The 22,919-nt window shown below is 40.5% G+C and overlaps 1 protein-coding gene across 1 annotated transcript in view; it reads left to right on the top strand.

Annotated features, from left to right (window-relative positions):
* The first annotated feature begins 18,632 nt into the window (after nucleotides 1-18,632).
* The window catches only part of col11a2 (collagen, type XI, alpha 2), a 49,242-nt gene continuing 44,955 nt past the window's right edge, over nucleotides 18,633-22,919 (top strand). Inside the window, exon 1 of the mRNA XM_051955459.1 lies at nucleotides 18,633-18,750. Within this exon, the coding sequence (XP_051811419.1) occupies nucleotides 18,633-18,750 (118 nt within the window). The remainder of the gene's footprint in view (nucleotides 18,751-22,919) is intronic.

Genomic DNA, 22,919 nt, shown 5'->3' with positions numbered 1-22,919 from the left:
AAAGCTGTCGCACACTTAAGCTCATTATTTAAGGCGTGAAGTGATGCACTAAAGTGAATTTCCCAAAGTATATAACTCTTGGCATTATCTAAGTTCTGTACAATTGAATGTATTTTTAGACTATATTTAAACCTATTTAATATTTCACAGTTTCTTCTAACCAGAAACTGAAACTAAAAACTACCATATTTCACTCTTTGCGGTGCTCCTGCATGTTTTTCCTCCTATGTTGACACTGGCCTTCTTACAGATCCCCCAGAGTCACTCGGCTTCATTTATTCTCGTCTTACTGCAAATCAAGTTTAATTTTAAATTGTTCAAGTGCTGAGATACTCCAGTGAGGTGTAATGTTAAATAAGTTGTAAATCATGAGGTGACCCTGACATAGATAAGTAGACTGAGACAAACTAGAGAGAGGCTAAGTGTCTCTTTCCATGTTTCAGATGTCTGAGCCAAGTGTGCCACTGTGGAAGCTGCCCCTGTAGTACCAGCAGCTGCCAGCAGGAGGATCAGACACAATGAGCTCTCTGTTCAGGACCACGAAGCACATTACAGCCAAGTCAGCAGCATCAATTTAGAGAAGAACCTATAACCCCCTCAGCTTGGAGTGGCAGACAGTAAGTTGCCAATCTTGATTCAGGAAAACAGCTGTTGGTATCAGAGTTAGAATTTATTGCACTCAAATAAGATTTTCTCCAGGAGGCAGAATTATTCGGTTCTATAGCATCACATTCAGCGATTTAAGATAAAAGCAGTTAATTATAGGTGACCTGTTTTATACAACTTGTAGTCTGTTGCTGCTGTTATTTTTTGACTTTGTAACCTTTCTCAGGCCTGATTTTTTTAATCCCCGTTTCTTTCTGCAAAAGCTCATAATTACAATTTTGATTTTGAATTCTTCACCTTTGCGTTCTCATTCTGCCTCCCTACATCATGTCTGCTCTCCCCAATCTCCTCCTGGCTCTGAAGTCTTCATCCCCGTTCCTCCCTTCCTCCTAACTCTCACCCCTCTCCCTCCCTTCCACTATCTGAGCGCTGTAGAAAGACACCTTTATACCAGGGGTCGAATTCCTCTTAATTTCTTCTTCACAAATGCCAGTTTTCACCAGGTGAATGTTGTCGCTGTGGACCAAATGAACGGGTCGTGTTTGAAGCCACTTGCCAGCAATGATTTTGTGGATCCTGTGTGGTAGAAATGCCCCACACATTGCATGCACACACACACACACACAAACACCTGAGGAAGACAGAGCGTTATTGAGCGTCCAGACAGGAAAACAGCAGGACGACATGGCAGGTGTGTTTGCTGTTATTTTCTGTCCTTCCAGGTACACCTACACAGCAAAATAAACACTGTAATCCCTTTCTGAACTTTAGGGTTGGCGTTTTTCACATTATCTGCTGTCTGTATAAAAAGTTCCTTTCCTCCTTGTTTCCTTTTATGCTGCATATGAATTTTTCGCCCATTAATAATAGATCTGTTGGGCTTCATAGAGTTAAATGCATCATAATGAGTTCTGGGACTAATGGATGATGTCAGAATTTGTGGCAAAAACTAAACTGGAAAATGAACTACAATAGCAGGTTCCTTATAAAATGTCAAAACAAAACATCTTCTGCAATGATTTAAGGACTGCATATTGGTGCTTTCTTATGCCAGGTCGCAGCGTCATGCCTGTAAGTTGACACTAATTGGTAGAAAACTGTTATTGGTGTGTAATCTTGCAAAATTCTTGTCATTTTCTTCTACAGCTGCACCTCAAATTGTTTTTCTGTCTTTTTTATGGTGAGAAAAGCAAACCGTGTGCTACATTTTACAGCTTGTTGAATCCGTATGGTTCAGACTGGATGGGAAGAAACCTTGGAATGACTAGTGACAACATTTAGCAAAGCTAAATTACCGGTCAGCCACTGTCCCCATGTTCTTTCAGCTGTAATGATATACTAGGGTTTGGATATGCACAGACCAAATCTGAGCCAGGGTACACTTAGATGACTGAGAACACCTCCTGAACAGAGCTAAATCTGGGTGAAACTGAGAATGGGTCCCACACAAAGTATATAATTCTACATCTGAGAATGGCTGGTCTTACTTTCTAATCAAGGGAACACGGCAGATAAAAATATGTCAGACAGAGAAACGCTGAAAGAAGTGCTTCAGGAAGACATCTTTTGGCGTTGCTTGCAGCTGGGGACGTAATCAGGAATGTTTTCCAAACTTAATATGGAACCTTTAAACAACTTTGCTTGCAATTTGTGGTGGGTTCTGCATCTTACAGTAAATGTAAAGTCCTGACTGTGAGCCAGATTCAAGTATGGTGCTCTGAACACATCTATTTGCCTTGGCTGTTTCAGTGCATGTACTTGCTCATTGTATGTTCATATGAAAATATTTTAGGAATAGTACACCATGGCGATTTGAATGTACATGGTAATGCAAACAAATACCAAAGAAGAATAGACCCAGTGATAAAACCTGTGAATTGTTGCGAACACTTAGCCTAGCCGCGCTAGACAACCCACGGCAACTAATTTAATTCTCTGCCAGGGTGGGTCTAGTTACCTTCCATAAGGCTCGAGGTTGGATTCTCCTAAAACTGGCCGGACGAATCACCATGAAGTGTAGAGTCAGAAAGCGGGCGTAACTAAGTGACGACAGAGGCGCGACGATTCTGACAGAAACAACCGGAAACAACTAGCCTAGTTTGTGCTAGACAACCCACAGCTACGAATTTAATTCTCTGCCAGGGTCGACAACAAAAACGACAACAGTCGTTGAGCTCCATTAGCACCGACTCTGAATAATCTTTCTGTTAACATGTCTGTACTTGAGCTTCACCCATTGACTTTATAAATAAGGCCTCACCGAACTCCCGCATCCTCTGATTTCCGGCGCTCTAGGAGCCTATTCGTTGCGCTGATTGGTTGTATACCTACCCAATTTCTGCAGAGTGATTTGAAAGACAACCTTTTAGCCCGCCTCCCTCCCTGTCCAGCGTGCCTAGACCCTTGTGTCTTCAGAGCATGGGTCTAGTGCGGCTAGGCTAGCGAACATGGGAAATATGAAAGCTTTTAAGAAGCTCTTAGTATGAGCAAACTATTTTTTTCATTGGTCGTCCTACTAGAATTCAGTCATGATGCTGATTGTCAAATGTGCTTCAGCTGTTAGATATAGCATCTTTAAAATGTTATGTTTCAATAAGCTAGAAGTCTGTGGAGCATCAAGGACTGAATTTATTTATGCAACTCATAGAACAACTTCGTGAGTAGAATTTTTTATACTTGAGCAGTGTACATACAAAGCATAAGAACCTTGAAAAGACTGTAAATGTCCTTTTCCTGATTTCTCTGTCATGATTAGAGTCTGTGTGTGGGAGGATTAAAGAGCTCTTGTCTATTTGCCAGCAGTGAACGTGAGAGGGACGAAATGTGTCAGCGAGGGGAAACCAGTAGATGGAGAGGAAGAAGGGAGTGTAGATGGGAAGACAGAAAGAGGAAGAGGGAGGGTAGTATTTTCATTCTGCAGCATCAGTTATTTGTGCCACCGCCTTGCCTCGTGCGTGTTTTGTTCGTACAGTAATGGCCCGGATGGGACTGAACTGCAAGCAGAGATGAAAAGCCCTTTGATGGCTTTGCAGAGGACAGACAGGCTGGAATGAGCTCACGACCATAACAGCTCAGATTGTTTTTATTGCTGGTTTTCCCTGACCTCATTAACTGGCTGCTGTGGCTGTGTACAAATACTCCACGTCTGTATGCTCAGCATCTTGTTTTGAAAATTAATCATTTGTTTTTCTTTTTTTGATCTTGTGCCTCTGTTCCAACTGGGACACTCAAGTCTCACCATCACAAGCAGCATCCTGATTATATTCACATCCTCTTCACTTCTTCAGCTTTCATCTGCTCCTTTGGAATGTATTTAGTATAGTTCTCACTTTTGTAGATCTTTGTTATTAATCTCTATTTTTTCTTTAAATTGCTTTACATTGAATGCACTGTTCACACACAGTTTGACACATTCACAAGCGCTGGGCAGATTTGATTGCCAAAAAACGCCTACACTTGTAGCAGTTGAGATGTACATAAATGCCTTGCTGGAGTTTGTAACGGCATATTCTGCCCTGCTTGTCTGGATATTAACCTGACAACTTCCCTGTAGCAAAACAGACTTCAGTGGGACTCCCTAGTCTTAGATTCACTAACACTGATGTAGCATTGTCACCTTAGTCTTAAAACTATGACGTCATTTATCAGTCCAGGATTTTACGAACATTTTTCTGAGAGTTTTTCCCCTCAGATGTTCAATACCCATCTCCTAATTATTTCATAAAAACTCTACTATACTTTCTGAATTGATTCAAATTTAATACCTAAAACTAAATTGCTTCAAATGACTGAGTTTGTCCAGCAAACACACCGAAGTTCAACCTGAAACTTCACCAACATCATTAATAAATTTAGGCACTAAATGCTCAAGCCTGGTGATTGGATGTTTTTGTTTGTTTGTTTTTTAATTACAGTGCTATACAGACAACTACAAGAATATATAGGGAATGCTTTAATGCCCAATCATGTACAGTGCTAATGGGAGAAATAAATGCCATGTTTGCTTGTGTGCACTATAAACCTTCCCAAGCCATATCTGTGCACATCATCCATCTTGTTCCATCCATGAGCTCTCTCTCTTCTCCCTCCAGGTGTGTTCTCTTACTAATTCTTGCCTTTCTCTCACTGAGCTCTCTTCCTCAGTCGTCTTCGTTCCCTCGGTCACATCTTCCTCCCTCGCCATCTTCCTCACATCCCAGGTTTCTCTCTGCTCCACTACTGTACCCAGGGAGAGGGCCCTGGTCTCAGCAGCTTCCTGTCTCACAAAAGACCCCTCTGTTTCCCCCCTCCATGCTTCCTCCGCTGCCTCCCCACCCCCTTCCTCAACACCCCTGTGGTACATTCCCTCCCTCTCCCCTGGTGCATTCCTTATTGACCTCTGCCGGCTGAGGAGTCCCTCTGTCAGTGGGCTCTGTGAGTGTGGAACTGAGCCTTCACTGATCTGTGGAGGCAGTTTTTAGGCTTTCTGTTCAGGTTAACTCAGACTCGAAAGTGCACCTTAGAATATGATTTCAGTTAATGTAGTTACTTTTACAGCGCAAGTTGTGATTTGTGAGTTCATATTGCAACTAGACAGACAAGAAAACAATCACACAGTATGCTAACAATGAAAGTAAATATTAAATTGCATAATCTACTGTATTTTTCAAGTTCATGGCCAAAAATGTCACAATGAGCATCTTTTATCTTGTCATATCATCAGGCGACATGTACAGTTGTGCTCATAAGTTTACATACCTTGGCAGAATTTGTAAAATACACTAAACAAAAATATAAATGCAACACTTTTGATTTTGCTCCCATTTTTTATGTGATGAACTCAAAAATCTAAAACTTTTTCCACATACAAAATATCACCATTTCTCTCAAATATTGTTCACAAATCTGTCTAAATCTGTGACAGTGAGCACTTCTCCTTTGCTGAGATAATCCATCCCACCTCACAGGTGTGCCATATCAAGATGCTGATTAGACACCATGATTAGTGCACAGGTGTGCCTTAGACTGCCCACAATAAAAGGTCACTCTGAAAGGTGCAGTTTTATCACAGCACAATGCCACAGACGTGGCAAGATTTGAGGGAGCGTGCACTTGGCATGCTGACAGCAGGAATGTCAACCAGAGCTGTTGCTCGTGTATTGAATGTTCATTTCTCTACCTTAAGCCGTCTCCAAAGGCATTTCAGAGAATTTGGCAGTGCATCTAACCACTTTTTGGGAGCAAAAACAAAAGTGTTGCATTTATATTTTTGTTGAGTGTATGTGCCATTCTTTAATGAAAACATGAATAATCAGATTAAATACAGTTGCATGATAATAAACAATTTTGTTTGACCACTAAACCTATATGAAAGGAAAGTTTTTTCCTTTTTCAAACATATTTTCTGAAAAAATTGCCAATTTTTCACAAATTTTCCCAGCATATATAAACTTATGAGCACAACTGTATATCTATAAACCTGTGTCCTGCAGCAGTCAAAGTTTATTTCCAGAAACTAGGGATGACGAAAGTTTTGGTTTTGCACAGCTGTTTAGAAAAGAAAAAATGTCTTGTGTTGTGTGTAAGTTATAGTGGGTAAATCAAAAATGAGAAAGTAATGAGCCGAATCATTTATTTATTTATTGAAGGGGATCCCCATTAGCGCAGCAGCCGAATCATCCTGCATAATAAGTCTAAACCTGATCAAATCCAAACTGGGCATGCTGTTTTAAACCACACATTGCTGCTGTGCTCACAGTAGCAGCATCTCAGTGGCTTTTCAAATAAAGCAATAAGTACTATATGGAGCAAATTGTAGCATAAGTCACTGGACTGATGGTCTTGCATTAGACTGAATGTCAATTGATTAATAACATCTTATAATACAAATGTGCAGCAGAACCATTGTAATCTAATAGTTCTTAGATTTACTCTGTTGTAACCGTTATGCAACACTCTGCTGCACCTGTCACCGGCACAGCCTCCTCCTCATCCTCATCATCCACTATGCTGCAGATATTATTTAACTCTTAACGTAGGTTTTTGTTTTCCCCTGAATAGCTTTGAGGTTGTTAAAATGATCTTATTCCTCACTGACTGATGGCATCAGCTTGTTCCAATGCTTTATTTAACAGTCAGTCTATTGTTATGACTATTTCTCAAAAATAAACTCAATTAAGGAACTACTGCACCAAAAAAGTCCAGTGTCCAAACAAATTTTTTGTGTTTTTTGTTGGTTTATTTATCCAATACAAGCATGCAAACAAATTAGCAAAGAATCACAGCTTCTATTGCTTCTCTTGCTTTGGTTTAGAAAAGCGTAAGTCTTCTGTGGTGCTTTATACAAAATATTTAAAGCAAACAATAATCAGAATAGGTGAAACAAGCAAAGAAATCCAGCTAAATGACAATCGAATAAATGGATCATAGTCAAATAAACAAGTGTCAAAGCCCACCAAACAAACTAATTCTAATGATTAAACAACAAAATAATAAATGGCTACTACGTATATGATTATTACATAGAGAGAAACTCAACAAACTTCGACATATGTTAATAACAGACCCACCATTGCTGCTTATTATGAGGTTGATCATGCTGAGATCTAATGTTTCTGTACTGTTGTGCTAGAAAATAGTTTTTCTTGTAAAAGCAAAACCTGATGGTCACTTCCTTAAAATGTCTCAAGTTTAATTTCTCATGTAGTCTTCCTCATTTCTATTCAACTTAACACTTCCAGTAATGGTGTCATTTGATATTTTGAGATAAAAACAAAGCCCTTTTCCTTCTCTGTAATGTTATAATGTTATTATATGGTGAGTTTTGAACAAATGTCAGACAAATTCAGCACTGAGCCTGCAGATCATCTCAGCCTGAAGGAGTCCAGTTCAGCAGCTGGTGTGAAAAAGCCCTTCAGACTGCTCAGCTCCTCCCCAGTTCTTTGTGATGGTCAGCTGGTCCAGGTACAGCAAGATGTCACTCTGATGCCAAACTGACCCACCTGACCTTCACCACGACCTCTCGGTGTCCAGCTGACCAGTCTGGGTTACAGCCGGACTTCACTGCCCTCTGTCCCTTCATCGTTCAACCAACCAAATACTTTCAATGCTTCACATTCTTGATGCTTCTCCTCGTTCATCCTTTATGATGAAGAAAACCCACAACACGAGCTTGTTTTTTCGTTCCTAATCTTCCCTTTAGAAAAATATTCTCCTGTCCTAGTTGAGTCAATGAGGAACTCTTTCTCAACCTCAACAAGATATTTTTACAGGGAACCTACAGCTTGTAGTCGAGGACGTACTAAACCTCGTCACGTTGTGTTTCTAGTCAAGTCCCACCAGAGTCATACAGTTTCTTCTTACATTGTGGTGCAGCTGGAGATTTGCAAGCTCATGAGATGATGAAAGAATTCATCTTAGCAGACTTTAAGCTAATCACTTGTGGCTGAGCTACAGTTTGCACGATCAATTAGCATCCTATGAGAAGCGCTGGTGGCTATGGGTGTGTTTCAGATGCGAGTTAGTTGTAATAGACTGTGATGGACAGACGGCTCATTCAGGCGTCTAAGACAAAGGAACTCTTCACAACTTATTGATTAGACAGGTGTATAGCAGGGAGACGAGCAAACGTATCAAAAGATTTTAAACTGACTCCTGTGCATTTTAACTTGCAAAAAAAAATATTTTTGCAACTAAGACAGCACACGGGAATCTGAAACTCTTTGATTTGTTTATCCAGTCATCGGTTAAGTATGTTTTTAAAGTGCCTGTCAGTTTCCAGTTTTTAAAGTCATCTTCTGAGATGGTTCCATAAAAAACATGGTGTTTTGGTTGTGTTTCTTTAGATTTACAAGATGGAGTTGTACAATTAAACTGGATCTAGAATTATCCAGGATTAGAGGAGTCTGCTAAGTGTTCTTTGCTTTGTATGACATTTTTTGGGTTTGGCTTGGTTTTCTTTAGAAACTTTGATTTTTCCAGTTTATCTGTTTGGATTGAATGGTTTCTTATTGATGTTCCTCATCCTTCGGCCTAGTGTATGCTGATTAAAGACCTAGTGACTGTGAGTAGAGTATAGATAATTTTTTTTAAAAAAATTCAAAGTTTTAGCTTGACGGTGTTGACTGCTCATATCTTACTGCTCAATCTCTAGTTGGAAGATATATATTCTGAAAAAGTCACATTATCATGCCTGTAATTTTTACTTGAAGGTCCCATAAAATGATGTTTAGGTGGAAATGTTCTTCCTGAGTTTGTTGTTTAAATCTTTTAATAAGGAACATGTTAACAGGATAAAGATATTATCCAGAGCTCTTGAAGATTCTCCATCACCAGTGTCACCATCATTTAATAGTGCACGTGTAGAGGTGAAAGAAAGAATGTCAGGATTATTTTGAACAACCCAACACGTATGATCAAATTCTGGGTTTTAACATTTTTCTATGAAAGTTTCAGATGTCTCATCTAAATTTTTGGTTTTATAAAGGAACAGAAAACTTCCTAAAAATGCACTTTTGGGCAGGTAGTGGCCTCATGGTTAAGGTGGATGCCACCTCACGTCAAATGTCCACAAGTCCTGCCTGGGCGAACCTCTCTGCTGCTTGTTTCTTGTTTACGGCATAGTGAGACACTGTCAGGAAAAAAATGCTCTATTAAAAAATGCAATTGTGTTTATACTGGAGGAGCTTCACCAGGGATGAAAGCTGACGACATGGAAGGTGTTTTTATTTAATGGGACATTCTACTTTTGAACTGAGGTAACCTTCAGTCATTCCAAGGGAAACTCTGCTCTGAACTCTACTGTAGGCTTTGGTCTGACAGCTGTTGAGGTGACTTCATTTGTGGAAAAACCAGCGACTTTGAGGACACAAATATGTTGCTGTGTCAAAGTCACCGAGGTCCCACCCTGCGTTTTAGTCAGTAGGTCAGTTAGGGATGCATCCATCTGTCCATCCATCTACCTTTTCCCTCCACACCTCCGTTTTATTCTGGAATCTCCATGTGTAAATACCTTTTGATCCCTCCTCCCTCCCTCCCCTTACCCTTGTCCGTTCTCCCCTTCTTTATCAATGGCCCTCATTCATTCCCCTTCACCCTCTGCATGCCTGTGTGCCCCCCACCACCAGCTCTCTGCCCACCCGTCCTCTCCCTCTCCTCTCCCGTCTCTCTATTCATTCCTGTGATTTTTCCTGCCTGTACCTTTCCACGGCCCGAACGTCTCCTCCCAGGCAGCAGTTCCCTCAAACCTTCATGTGAGCCCTATCGCTCTCCTCCATCTCTGGCTCTGTTTCATTTCAGGGCTTTTGGTATTTAGATGCAGATCTAAATGTGGGTATTCGAGGCTTAGGCAATATTCACTGAATTTATGAGAAAAAATTGATTGCTATAACTTGTGCACACATTTTTCCAGGTATTTTAGTTGTGGTTAGATATGGATCTTTCATATTTAATGAGACAAATCTTTATACTGTAAATGAAACCTGCTCTTCATACAGGTATATGCACAGATCATTTACCGTGTGACTCAGTCTGGCATTTTTTCCTGTCTCTGGTTCATGTTGTATCACCGGTCCTTCTTATTGCCTTTTATTATTACAGCCATTATGCACCATCTGGGCAAATTACCTTCTAACACAGAGTAATTGTGCTAAATTGAGCAAATCTTGGAGTTCACCTCGCGCTATATTTAACGTCAAAGCCTACCGAGGCTGCCTTTAAACTCCCAAAAAAGAATTACTAAGTGTTGAAAGCCAGTAATAAGGAAGAGAAAGGCTGAGAATGAGAGAGAAGGGAACACACACATTGCACTTTTTACTTAGTTCAGTTTATCAAACATCATCAAAAGCCTTGTATACTTCACCAAATATACAGTGTGCTCATATGTACTCTCTCTCACACACACACACTCTGTTATACATCAGTTGGCACGCAAACTTCAGAGCTCGTGAACACTCACTCCACTCAGAAAACACACCCACTTGTGTGCAGCCTCGTCGTTCCTCCGCCTCCCTCTCTCTGCCCCGTCGTCACCCCTCGTCCTCCCTCCTCCTCCCCTCCTGCCTATTTCGGGGTATGTGGTTAGCTGGGTGTGTTTGGTGTCCCGATTCAACATCACTGACCCATTCTCTGTCTAAATTCCCTTTTCTACCTGGCTCAGCACACCTCCTGCAGCTTCACCAGGCCGAGTGGAGTGTGCGTTCGTCACACGTGGGCACGCACACACTCTGTGACCCCACTGTTAGCGCCGAGCAGCGTATCACTCCACTCCCTTTCTCCGTTTCCTCCCAGGCAAGCCCCTGCTCTGATCTATTTCGGTGTGTTGTGGCTAGCAGGGTGTGTGTGCGTTTGCGGCCCTGCCCAGTAAAATACAGACTTTTCAAGGAAGTCAGCAATATAATATGGCCGCTTTATTGTAATTACAAGGTTCTCCTTTTGGAAATACTGCACAGAGAGAGCTGCCCACAGGCACTTGCTGAGTCCATCTCCAAGAGTCAAAGCCATCTCTTCTGCTCTACTTGTGCAGATGCTCTTGTCTTGGGCTCGTCCATCCTTGAAGTCTCCTTTGCTTTCTTTGACCCAGATTTTGCCACACTAAGCAGCTCCATCGTGTCACCCAATAACATTACAGCCAGCTATGATTCCACAGCAGTCTGAATGGAGGAGCTGTCAGGAATCAGTCCAGTGGGTGGCCACATCTGATAGAGCTTCACTCGGGGTAACTGTGCGGTCTCTGGGTTCTTATAAGCCTCAGGTTGCAGCCCAGCAAATTATAAGCTTTTATTAATTCAAATTCAGCTGACACTGAAGCCTCATTGTGTAATTAAAGGTTCACATCGACCTTCTGCACAGATTTGCTTCTGGACCAGACAAGTGGAAGCACCTGCCTTTTGAAGTCGGGGCATTTTAGCAGCCTCACCTCTCGGTGATGTGGTCGCTGGGATTTGCAAAGTCTGTTTCAAGATGATGAAGTCATGCTGCTGGTGGCGGCATACATGCAATTCTTGTTCTTTGGAATTTGTGGTACTTTAATAACGTGGATGCTCAGCAGATCATGTGGATTATGCTGCTGCCAAACCAGGGTTGCTTTATGTTGCATTTGGTAAAGGGTGTGGGCTCTCTGGATGAAACACGCTGTACACTAAAACTGTACTAGACCAGATTCTAAAGGCGAATTTTTCCACTGAACGTGCTGCTACAGCAGAATAATAATGAGATTTCAGAGACACGTTATTAAACCAAACGATGTAATTTGTGGGAACTTTATTGCAGTGTTTATTTTTGATTACATCAAGTGACAAATCAAACGTCTACTTGTGAATAAATGTATTTTTATACTGTCCACCATCGAGGGATGTCTCGCCCAGTTACACACAGCTACTTTTATTTTACCCTCCAAGTACACTTTTGCAGGTACACAAGATGTGAAACAACAACCTCTTTTATCCAGAAAAGGTAAATAGTAAGACTAAACAACATGTGACGCCACCCAAGTGCCACTTGAAGACTGAATGTCTGGACTTCCACATCTTATTGTAGCTGACGTTACTACTTGGAAGCTCTGTGTTGGTGATAACCTCTGTTTGAAATGTCAGACACTTTCTCTTCCACTGAATTTCTAGGTTCTCACTGTACTGCTGCTCTTAAAATACCGAAACATCTTTAATATGAAATACAAAGGTTTGTTAGAAAGACCACGACTGTTTGTCTTTTTGTTCTCTGCTGTGTTTTTGTTTCTTCCAGTTTGCTCTTCAAATCCAAATATCGAGCACCTGACTGAGTCCACATCAAACTACGTCACCTTCAGGTATGAACAACACATCAAAGGAAACAGAAACGAAGCTGGAACATGTTGTGAATCCGCTCTTAGTTCCATCTACATGCAACTTCTGGTTTTAATTGCAGAAAATAGTAAGAATAAAGTAAAATAAACACTGCACATTCATGAATAGCATGTTTTTGTCATACTTTTTAGCATACATTAGTGTATTAATAGCATACAACAATATATTTTTCAGAGTGTAACAGTTAGCCATTTTCAAATATTCTTTGTTCATTCATTTTTCATTCATCCTTGGTTGAAGCTGTGGAGTCATGATCTCGCATCAGTATCCTATATGAGGTGATTAAGGCGAAAATTTGTGACTTTTAAACTCATATGAAGCTCACTTTAGAGCTGTGTTTACTTACCGGCATTAATTACCCCTCAGATATATAGGTTTCTACTGAGAAAAGATGTCAATACAAATATCAGAAAATTTAAATTTGTATTACAATGACTCAACACAACTGAGGAGAAACTGTGGCTTCACAGCCACTTTAAAAAATGTTGCTTTTAAAAAACACACCATTGAATGCTTGATAAGTTTGAAAAATACCCAAACTTCAACACACTAATACAGATCAACAAGACTTTCTCTGCTGAAAAAGGAAGGATTATGATTCTTAAATGTTGGTTTTTGACTATAAAAAAAAAAACAGACAACACTTTATTTTTTTTTGTAATGTCCTTGATAAAACTGTGGATGCTACAAAAGTCCCTGGCGTGAATGCTCCTTGTGAAGTGACTAAAACTTGAACATACATTTACAAGCAGAAGTCTAGCACAAACACATACCACAGATGTCTCTTGGGGTGTCTCTTTTTACGGCCTGTGGCATCTACTTTCAGAGCACAAGGAGGCCAGAACCAAACAGCCTGTCCCAAAAAACACTCGATCCACTGTGTCCAGGAAGCCAAAATACAAACCCAGAGCCGCCACACTGAGGGAGCGCTTCCTGGACTCTCTGATTTAGTACAAATATCCTTGCAGAGAAAATAGCTTCACTAAAGTGCTACTGTGTAGAATTAGGGAAAAAAATCACACACATTTGGCTTAATGACAAATTCTGGGTGTATGTTGTTTACAGTTTTTTTTTGCATTATATGCACTAATGTTTGGTTTGCAGCTTTTTGCCTTCTGGTCTTTCCAGCTGTTCGGCTCACCCCCTCTGGCCTCCTTTTGGGTTTTTATCATTCCAACAAAGAAAACGTTTCTGGTTTTTCTTCTCTATCCAAAAATGTGAAATTCTATATATTCTTTTTGGCTTTCCTATAGTAATATATAGGTTTAAACTGCCCTAGCCCGTTTCCTTATGATTCCTGATGGATAATTGATGGATAGAGCAGCCTAGTTGATGGTTTCACAGAATGATCACACAGCGACCGCTCCTTCTCATTCTATATACATCAAAGCTCACCCCTGTAGTTTCTTATGAGAGGGCAGTACAGTTTGGTCTTTTGGCAATCTTCTATGCAAACTCAGACGGTACATTACTGCTGAAGAGAGGCTAAGGCAAGGCCAGTTGTACTTTGAGCGTGTCCCTTTTCTCCTCATGTGAAATTTAGAATCTCGTAGACAATCTGGAGAAAAGATGGTAGAATCCATCTTGATAGGAGCTCATGGGTCCAACAATAATCACAACGTATTAAAAGAAAAGTAGTGCTAGCAGAACCAGGGCAGCATAAATGCTGAAGGTTATGATATGTGTTGTGCTGGTGTTCAGGCAATATAATAGGGCTTGCTCTGAGGGTTCAGGCATGTGGGTTCTGTAAAGCGTCTTGAGACAATTTGACCTCTAATTGGCGCTATATAAATATAATTGAATTAAATTGAATACTATGCTGATATACTTCCATTTGCTGTGTTTGCATCCCAAATTTTCAATGTTTATCTCAAAAAGTTCCTTCTAGTCTGGTTAAAAATGTGTAGACACTAAAACTTTCCACTGAGGGTCAGACTAATGAAACTCTTGCACAGTTAGCAGCTTTATAAAGAAAGTCAGGGAATCCTTGGAATATATTACACTTTCAAAGGATGACCTAATTCACCAAAAATACAAATAAAGAATTTCACGAGAATAATTAAAGCAAAATCTTTTTTTTGGCAGATTGTAGATGAAGCATAACCAGCATCCATGTCGGTCTGCATCTTCTTCAGACTGATATAAGGTACTGAATTTAAACCATTTCTTTAATCACTATGTATTTTTATTGTTTGTATTTGACACTTTATGATGCATATTTCAATTTAGTTAGTTTTTTAGTAATAGTATATTTTACATCTTATTGCATATTAAGTTTTTTTCTATTATATTTTTTATTCCTATTTTATATTTCTACTGTGGTGGTTCTCACTTTGTTTTTTGTACTTGCTACTGTACCAGCAGGATTTTTCCTTAGGGATCAACAACCTATTTCTATTCTATTCTATTCATTCTTACCTCTCTACATGTTCTTATCAACCTGTTTTCACTGTGGCAAATTCTCATCACTTTATTTTACGATAATGTGTTTTAGTCTTAAACCTACAAATACATCCTTGCATATGTCTGTCTGATCATATACTCACACTCAGTGTTACGCTCTGAACGCTGCAGCAGTGTCTCTACACTGACATAATTGTTTAGATTTAATGTAAACCTCTAACATGTTGATGTTTAGTCTGCTGTCATCATCTAGCTCTTGACTAGACTGAAAGTGAAGCTCTTTCCTCATTTACCTCTCAGTGTTTTCAATAAAAACAAATAACAGCAAATCATCACTGCGGTGATCAGTTTTGGTCAATGATGCTGCAAATTAAAATGTATTAATATGTAATGTGCTACAGAGAAGAAATTGTAAAATATGTGTTTCTGGAGGCAGTGTGGCACCGTGTAATTGGAGAACCCAACCCAGAACAGAAAATTTTTATTCATATATGAATGCTATTGAGTGCAAAAGTCAATAAAACTGCAAGTCATTACAAATAAGATTACATATCTAATACTTAATGTTACACATTTCTTTTAAATAACTTTATAACCAATCTGACATGTTTAAATGACCATGACGCAAGATTTTACATAATTCTGTCACAAGTCATTTGAACTATGGATGCAACTCTACATCTTCAAAACAGGGATACACGAAAAGGTTTATTACTTCAGTATAACAGAGTGTATTTGTCATATTAAGGTTAATATTACTACTGAAGACAGTTGAAACATTACAGCATTGGAACAGTGTTCACATTTTGTTGTTGCCTTCGCAAAAATATCCCCTAGATAATAAAACATCTAGTTAATGTTTAATGTAAGGTTAACAAAACCAGCTGTGTTATTTTCATTTTTTAATCTTCAGACTTTTCTATTGCTACTACGCTCTTAGAAAGAATAAGAGGAGTTATCTTGGAAATGCCACAGAATGCAAACACGCCCCTCCTATCCCCCCAGAGAATCACACACAAATGAGGAGAAGAAATGAAAGGTAGTGAGAACTGTGAGTGGAGCATCAAGGGATAATTACGGTTGATTACTCCTTTCTGGATGTGAAGTCTGCATTCAAAGAAAGTGACTAACCACGGGCTGTGTGAGCGCTGAAACATTTACAAGGCAGACGGCTGGGCACATGGGATAGCTTTGAAATATACATAGAAGATGCTGTTTACGACAGGTATGGATATGAAAGCCACTTTGAAATTATGAAAGGAATGTCTCTTTAAAATTACTGCTTGAGTTGGTTTAAAGTTTATGTCCCCTGGGTTTGATATCTGCTCCTTAACTGCAGCAGTCAGCGACTTAGAAACTGCCACTGCAAAAAATAAAAAAAAATAAAAAATCTGGTGTCTATCACTTTTTTATTTTTAATATCCAGATAAGACAAGTGCTCTTACAGTTCATACAGTAGGAGAGTTGAATATCACTAATACCTGTTAAATACTGTTCACTGTGATCCAAAACTACAGTTTTGCACTCCTTCTTTATGAACCTATAATGCTGAGTTATAGTTGACTCAACTCTGGTATTTTTAGCGATTGGTGGCCGAGTTCATTATCCTGTCAGGCAGCATTTCTAAGCCATAATGCATGCAGGGTTATTTTCTACTTTTTATGTTTTGTCATTAAGTCCTATAAAAAGACCAAAACTAACAGTTTGTCTGACTCAGTATTGCCTGTGTTGTCAAAACCTCATTTTCTATCATCTTCCTCTATAAAAATACAGATTCACTGTTGTACAGAACTAATAAAAACACACTGATGAGGTGATATATCAATGTATTATTGACAAACTCCACTACAGTTAATTTTTTGCCAGTTCTTAAATTACTCTCCTGCTGCTTACAAATAGGATGATTGCTAATCTGTGGCTGGAAAAGGTTTACTCCTTTGAGCCATGCTGGCAAAAAAAAAAAAAAAAAAAAAAGTCTTCAGTAGTCAGCCATTTTTAGAAATAATTTTTCCTTTTTAAAATTCAAACTGTATACACTGTGTTGCTCATTTTTAAGTATTTTTGTCTTTAGTAAGAGTTAAGCGACTTGATCACACTGGTGGGTGTTGGTCTTCCCTTGTCATTTGTTGACAATGAAAATAACATGAAATACTACCAGCATTATCCTTTATTGCAGGCCGAAAACATTGTGTGATCTAATATATTGCCAAAAATTAAATTATTCTGAAATATATCATAATTTCTAGCAACCTCACCAGGACCAGGAAAAGCAGGTTCTTCTCCTGGAGTCAGATCTTTGAGGAGATCTTGCAAAAGAGTCTGAGGTTCCTGAGCCTGAAGAAGAAACACTGGGCCTCATCATCTGCATGGTGTACAGGACTGCAGGTAAAGGTAATGTCTGGACATGAGGAGGAAAGGCCAGTCTGATAAAAACCTGAGTGATGCTCATTTGACTTTTGTGCCAATAATCAAATGTAAAATTTTTAATGTCCCTTACTTAGGTTGTCTGAAATTATGAAGCATCATTCTTCCACTATATATTGTTTGGTTTTGGCCACAGATTTTGGGACCTAAGTTGTTTTTCAAGTTCAGAAAAGTTGTTGAAACAGAACAATAACATAATATTTTAGCCCATGTGATATTTGTTTTGTCTAGTCGAATAAACTAAACTAATAGTTGAGTTGAAGCGTGTCTCAGTGGGAGCTTTTTCTTTTAATTTTAACATCATGGATCCTTCAGCATATTGTTCTAATGCAATTTATTCCCAAATGTTGAATTCGATGGCCACAATGTGATTCACAAACCATATTCATGTTTCTTTTCTCTCCCTACACCTGAGCTGATGCAGCAAAACAAGGCCACGTGGGACTGACCAATCAGAGCTCCGCTGACTGGGTGAAAGGGGCGTGGCAAGTGGCACGGACAGAAATCTGATTGGCTGGTTCAATCTCACTCAACTCTGTTGCACAGCGTAGTGCGCGGTCCTCATCTGGTGTGTACCTGAGCATTTCTTCTTGAGTTATCAAACCAGCCTTTGCACGTCACAGATAGATACACAGAGAGGACGAAGTAGAAAAGGTAAAGATAAATCCTGAGGCAGCCGCTCAGTAAAAGGCTGCTGAGAGACAGAAAAAGATTCCACTGAGTGATTTGTGTTCACCGACCAACTTTAAACCTCAAGCTCACGGTTGAAAAGAAAGACACCATTGTTGTGAGTGTGAGCAGAAATATTTGTATAGGCCTGTCATTAAAAGCGTTCAGTTCGCACGCTCAGACGCTCCTCCGTACACGTATATCTATGTGCGCCATGCGCGCAATTACGCACGCCCTCTCCCTCCCTCTATCCCTTTACCATTCACTCTCTCTCTCCCTCCACACGCACACAACACACACGCTCTCACTCTTTGTGAGAGAAAGTAAAGAAGGGGAGAGGGAAAGAGAGAGAAGGGAGAGAGAGCGTGATTCCAGGTCTCTCTCTGCTGCTCTCTCCACTTTGGGTACTCGTACCCAGTCTGACTCAATGGGGCTCTAGCACTAAGGGGTTAAACGTTAAAATAAAAGATATTTATTCACCCCAAACCCCTTATAGTGTTTAGGTTTGGTGTATTGACAGGGACATAGGTACCTCATCAAGGAAAGTCTCCGGGAGAGAGGTAGAGACGTCTCCAGAGGCGTGCCTTTTTGTCTGTTGCCTCACAGAAAGTTCAGTCGGATTCCTCTCGTCGGCTGGCTTTCTGTGAGAGGATAACTTCCACCATATCCTACATTTACAGCTCCACCAGGCCGGCAAACTACTGCAACACTATGGATATTGGAGATTGTCCCTTCAGGAAGAAACGGAGACCATGGCGCATGGACTTCTCATCCTTCGCCTTGGTAACGGTGGCGCTCGCCTTGTGCCAAAGCACCGTGGTTCGGGCAGGTAAGACCGTTTCTCTTTCTAATATTGACGTTTATTGTGCTTTTGACACATGTTGTTTAGCTGTGTCTGATGTTTTCTGTCTAAAAATCTTCCTCCTGCTGTTTTTTCTGTGTGAAATAAATGTGCGCCTCATCCATTGTTGGACACTTGCGCACCTGACATCCTTCTTTACATTTTCCCAGAAAATGTGGCCCATGAACAGTAGGCACTATACTGTATCAACGACCGTAAATTTAATTTGCTGTTCCATGAAGACCTGCCTGTTTAGATGTGTGTGGTTTGTGCACTTTAGTCAAATTCTGAAAGTGTCTCTGGTTGTCTTTTCCTGTTGGTCCATGAAGGCCTCATAGACTGTGCCACAAACGATTTGGTGATTTTCACAGAAATGACTTCGAAAATTTGAGAGTGCTGCGGGAAAACCTGAGGGAAACAGTAGATTTTAGTCTCTGCGTCTGTAAAGATCCTTTTTCTGGTTTCATCTTGCATTTATTTCTATCGAAAGTTTATTTTCTTAACGGGAAACTGAAATCTGGCTAGTTTTAACATACTCTGTCCGATAATGGATGTTACGCATAGTACCTATTTACAAAAGGTCACGGAGAATAGACGTTAAAGAGGCCTCGTATTTTACTGATGGAAAACATAAATGACTACCTTTACATTTAAAGATTTAGTGTCTATGGACATTATTTCCTTCGTTGTCTGTCTTTCTGAGCTTGCATGCAGCCCGCTGACAGGTGTCATCCCACCAGATGTTGCGGTTAGCTTGAATTCTTCTGGCACTGAGTTGATTTTTTTCGTCATTTTCAATAGTTTCTCTGCACCTGACTCATGCATTTCACCTTCCAATTAATTCACTTCATTAATAATTACTCTTCCGATCAGTTTTGAGGGGATGGTGCTCATTTTACGCACGTCTGCGCCCCTCCTCATCCGGAGGGGGCCATGGGGTAGGACGGTGCAAAGACTTGCTCAATCCCCTTTGAGGAAGTTTGTTGCATAAACTTTCGGTTTGTAGGATTTGTAGTAGTTTTTTTTATGTGTATTGCAGTTGAATGTATGCCTGTGTGTGTACTTGGCCGTGGACACAAACTGCCAGCTGGGACCGTGTGAGGTTGGCTGCGTGTTTACCAGTTCAGCCTGTGCACCAGTTCATCCATCACTGCCTCTGGTTGTCCGAGGAGGAGGAGGAGGGATTTCAATAAACCGATGCAAAGTTGATTTTGCGTTTTTCCCAGTGTACAACAACAGGCCATGTTTGTTCTAATGGCAACCTAACAGGGACTGTTTAGAAGTAATATTACAGTTTTTTATAGCCAAGAAGATTTTTGGATAATCTTTCAGATCAACCAATGTCAGAACTGTTTAACTTCTAGATGATGCGCTGCGCTTTTGTAAAATTTGTACCCCTCCTCTCTCCTCCTGCCCCACACATATAGATTAGTTGGCCTCAAAGGAATGATCTGTATGTGCTGCAGTTCCTCAATGGGCCGCTAGTTGGCTGGAGTTATTTTTAACACAGAGAATCCATTGATTCACCTGAATCCAGATCAGCTTAGATCTAACTGGACGGTTTTGGTGCGGAATGACACGATATGGAAAGAAGCGAAAGAGAAAGTACAGATTAAAAAAACATCACTTACAGCCGTGGTGCCAGTCTCTGAAATGCTGCGAGGTTTAAATTAACTTTTTTTTTGCTGCACTAGAGTAGATCTTATCTTTCTGGCCATTCATAGTCTTACGAAGATACATTCTGCACATTTTAAGCAGAGTCACCAAAGCAGATAGTTTACATAAAGTTTTTATTTTATTCATATTTGCTTTAGAAGTTTCAATGACAGATGGATCAAAGGCTTTTAATTCTTCGTTTGGATCGCTGCTGGGACAGTCGCTGCTGCTTACCCACCAAGAGGGCTTTTGTAACATAAATTGCCCTCCTCCAGTGTATTCTTTGGCCCCGTTTCCAATTTCAGATTGCGAGAGGCGATTGCACCTTCCCGTCGTCTCCCGTGTGTATTTTGGAGGCGGAAGCCTGAGACATTTTTGCTTTTTATGAATAGGTTGTTATGCGGCGGAGCAGCTCGGTCGCAGGGGTTTGGCAGTGAAAGCGTTTAGTGTCTCCGTGTCTATGTGCGCTTTGTACAGTCGTGTTTGTGTATATGTGTCTATCGGCTATGGATGTGTTTCTTCGCAGGGTGTGGAAATGTGTCCGCTTCTGTTTGAATGTGCTTCTGTGTGCGACACCCGGAAAGTTGCGTTTCTCATCTTAAAGGATACATGTAGTGCTGCTGTTTGCTTGCAGAGAGAAGTTCTTTAATCGCTGATCCTGTGATAATGTCCAAACACTCCTGTTACCTATCAGCGCGTGCCCGGTCTGTAGCGTCACTGTGCGCGCACTCGGGATCAGATGCGCATGTTTGCTCAGAGCGCAGGACCGCTGCGTCCGCGGTGCGTCTGAAGGCGCGCAGTGTGGTGCGACAGCAGATGTGAGTGTAAATTATAACAGCGCCCCACCCAGGCAGTCAAAGACCGATTTAGAGTAAAGAGTGGTCAGAATCTCTCATATTTATTCTTTCGTCGCTGAGAGAATGAAGACTAGAAAAAAGAGGAGGAGGGATGATGAGGCACAGTCACCCAGAGAGCAGCGGCCCTGAAAGGCATGAAAGCAGAGTTCTGTTCAAAGGGGGAGAAAATCAGAGGGCAATATTTTCTTGACATGGATGTTCCTCAACCTCATTTCAAAGCAGTGCGCTCCTCAAAGGCCAGTCTGTCTCCGTTTGGCTAAACAAAACATAACCCTGCTCTCACTCTCCCTGCTGCTGAATAGAGCCACTATATGTGGAGGCAGAGCAGCGTTTTGACAGCTCATTCCTGTGATTGTATGGAGTGTGTGGTATTCCAGGCCTCCGCTGCTCACATGTGACTCAGTTTGGCAGTTTTGTCCTTGTCCCCGTGATTTTCCTCTGCTTTGTCATCACTTTCCCATGAGACACTGTGGTTCTAGTGATCTGTGCCCACCCACTCTCCAGCTTTCCTTTAAATCATTGTACATATTGTATGTACCCATCCCTTGTTGTCCAGGGAAATGACTCCAATTTTATACTTGTGGCCAACTGGACACCTTTCCTCTTCCAATGTCTGCATTGCAGCATTAAATACATTTCATCAAGAACAATATAATAGATGTGATTACTAAGAATAAACTTTGTACATCGTCAGTCAGCTGTGTTCTTTTCAGATTTGTATTCATTTTATATGGAAAGACCTTGTTTAGCGCTAAACTTCCTGCTGGATGTGGAGCTGAGGATTAGCAAACCTCCACCACAGCTCAAATCGAAATGAGTATGAGTGTTCCTTTGTGTCTTCTTTGTACTCTGTGTGTGTGTGTGTGTGTGGGGGGGGGGGGTTGTTGTGGAACGGGTAGAAGGTGAGGCATTGTTTTTAGTCGTTTTTAATCTGTAAAGCACTTTGTATTGCAATTTCTTGTATAAAAAGTGCTATATAAATAAAGTTTGATTTGATTTAACACATCCTCAGAGAACAGAATGCCTGGACTTGTAAGTTCAGGACACTAATGTCAAAAATCTAAACAAAGTAGAACGTGAACAACTAATACTGTGTTTGAGAGAACTGTTATAAATGAATGTGGGGATTCCTTTTCATATTTTACATCTGTCTTTGTAACTTTGTCTTTTCTAGTTAGTTTGACGTCTGTAAAAGTGAAAGCTTTCTTTTCGGAGTCAGTTCTCAGCAAAGTTGACAGTCTTAGTTATCTATTTGGGGAAAAACCTGTGACTATATGCAAGACTCCCTCAGCTTCACTCTCCATTGTTCAGTATCTTCAACAAAGATGTGAGATCACATCATTTGCATGGACAGATAAGGCCCAGACGGTGGTTGTGAGATTAAAGCACTCAGATGTCAAAGCAGAGAAGCATTTAAACACTTCCCAGGCCTCAGTTCTAACCCGTTACATCGCCTCAGACTGTGAACTTGAAAAGGCCTTTCTCAGACAAAACCACATCAGCATTGTTGACTCGAGGGAACAGTGAGTGGAAGATAGTTGTTCCTTTTTCTTTGGTTTTATAGGTGATGATTTAGTGGTTTGTGTGCGCGGAGAGTCATTCCTCGGAGACGTTCTGTTTTAGCAGAAGATGTACAGCGACGGC

The sequence above is a fragment of the Acanthochromis polyacanthus genome, chromosome 11 (genome assembly GCF_021347895.1).
Source record: "Acanthochromis polyacanthus isolate Apoly-LR-REF ecotype Palm Island chromosome 11, KAUST_Apoly_ChrSc, whole genome shotgun sequence".
Taxonomy (NCBI): Eukaryota; Metazoa; Chordata; class Actinopteri; family Pomacentridae; genus Acanthochromis; species Acanthochromis polyacanthus.
This window is presented reverse-complemented; position numbering and strand designations above follow the sequence as displayed.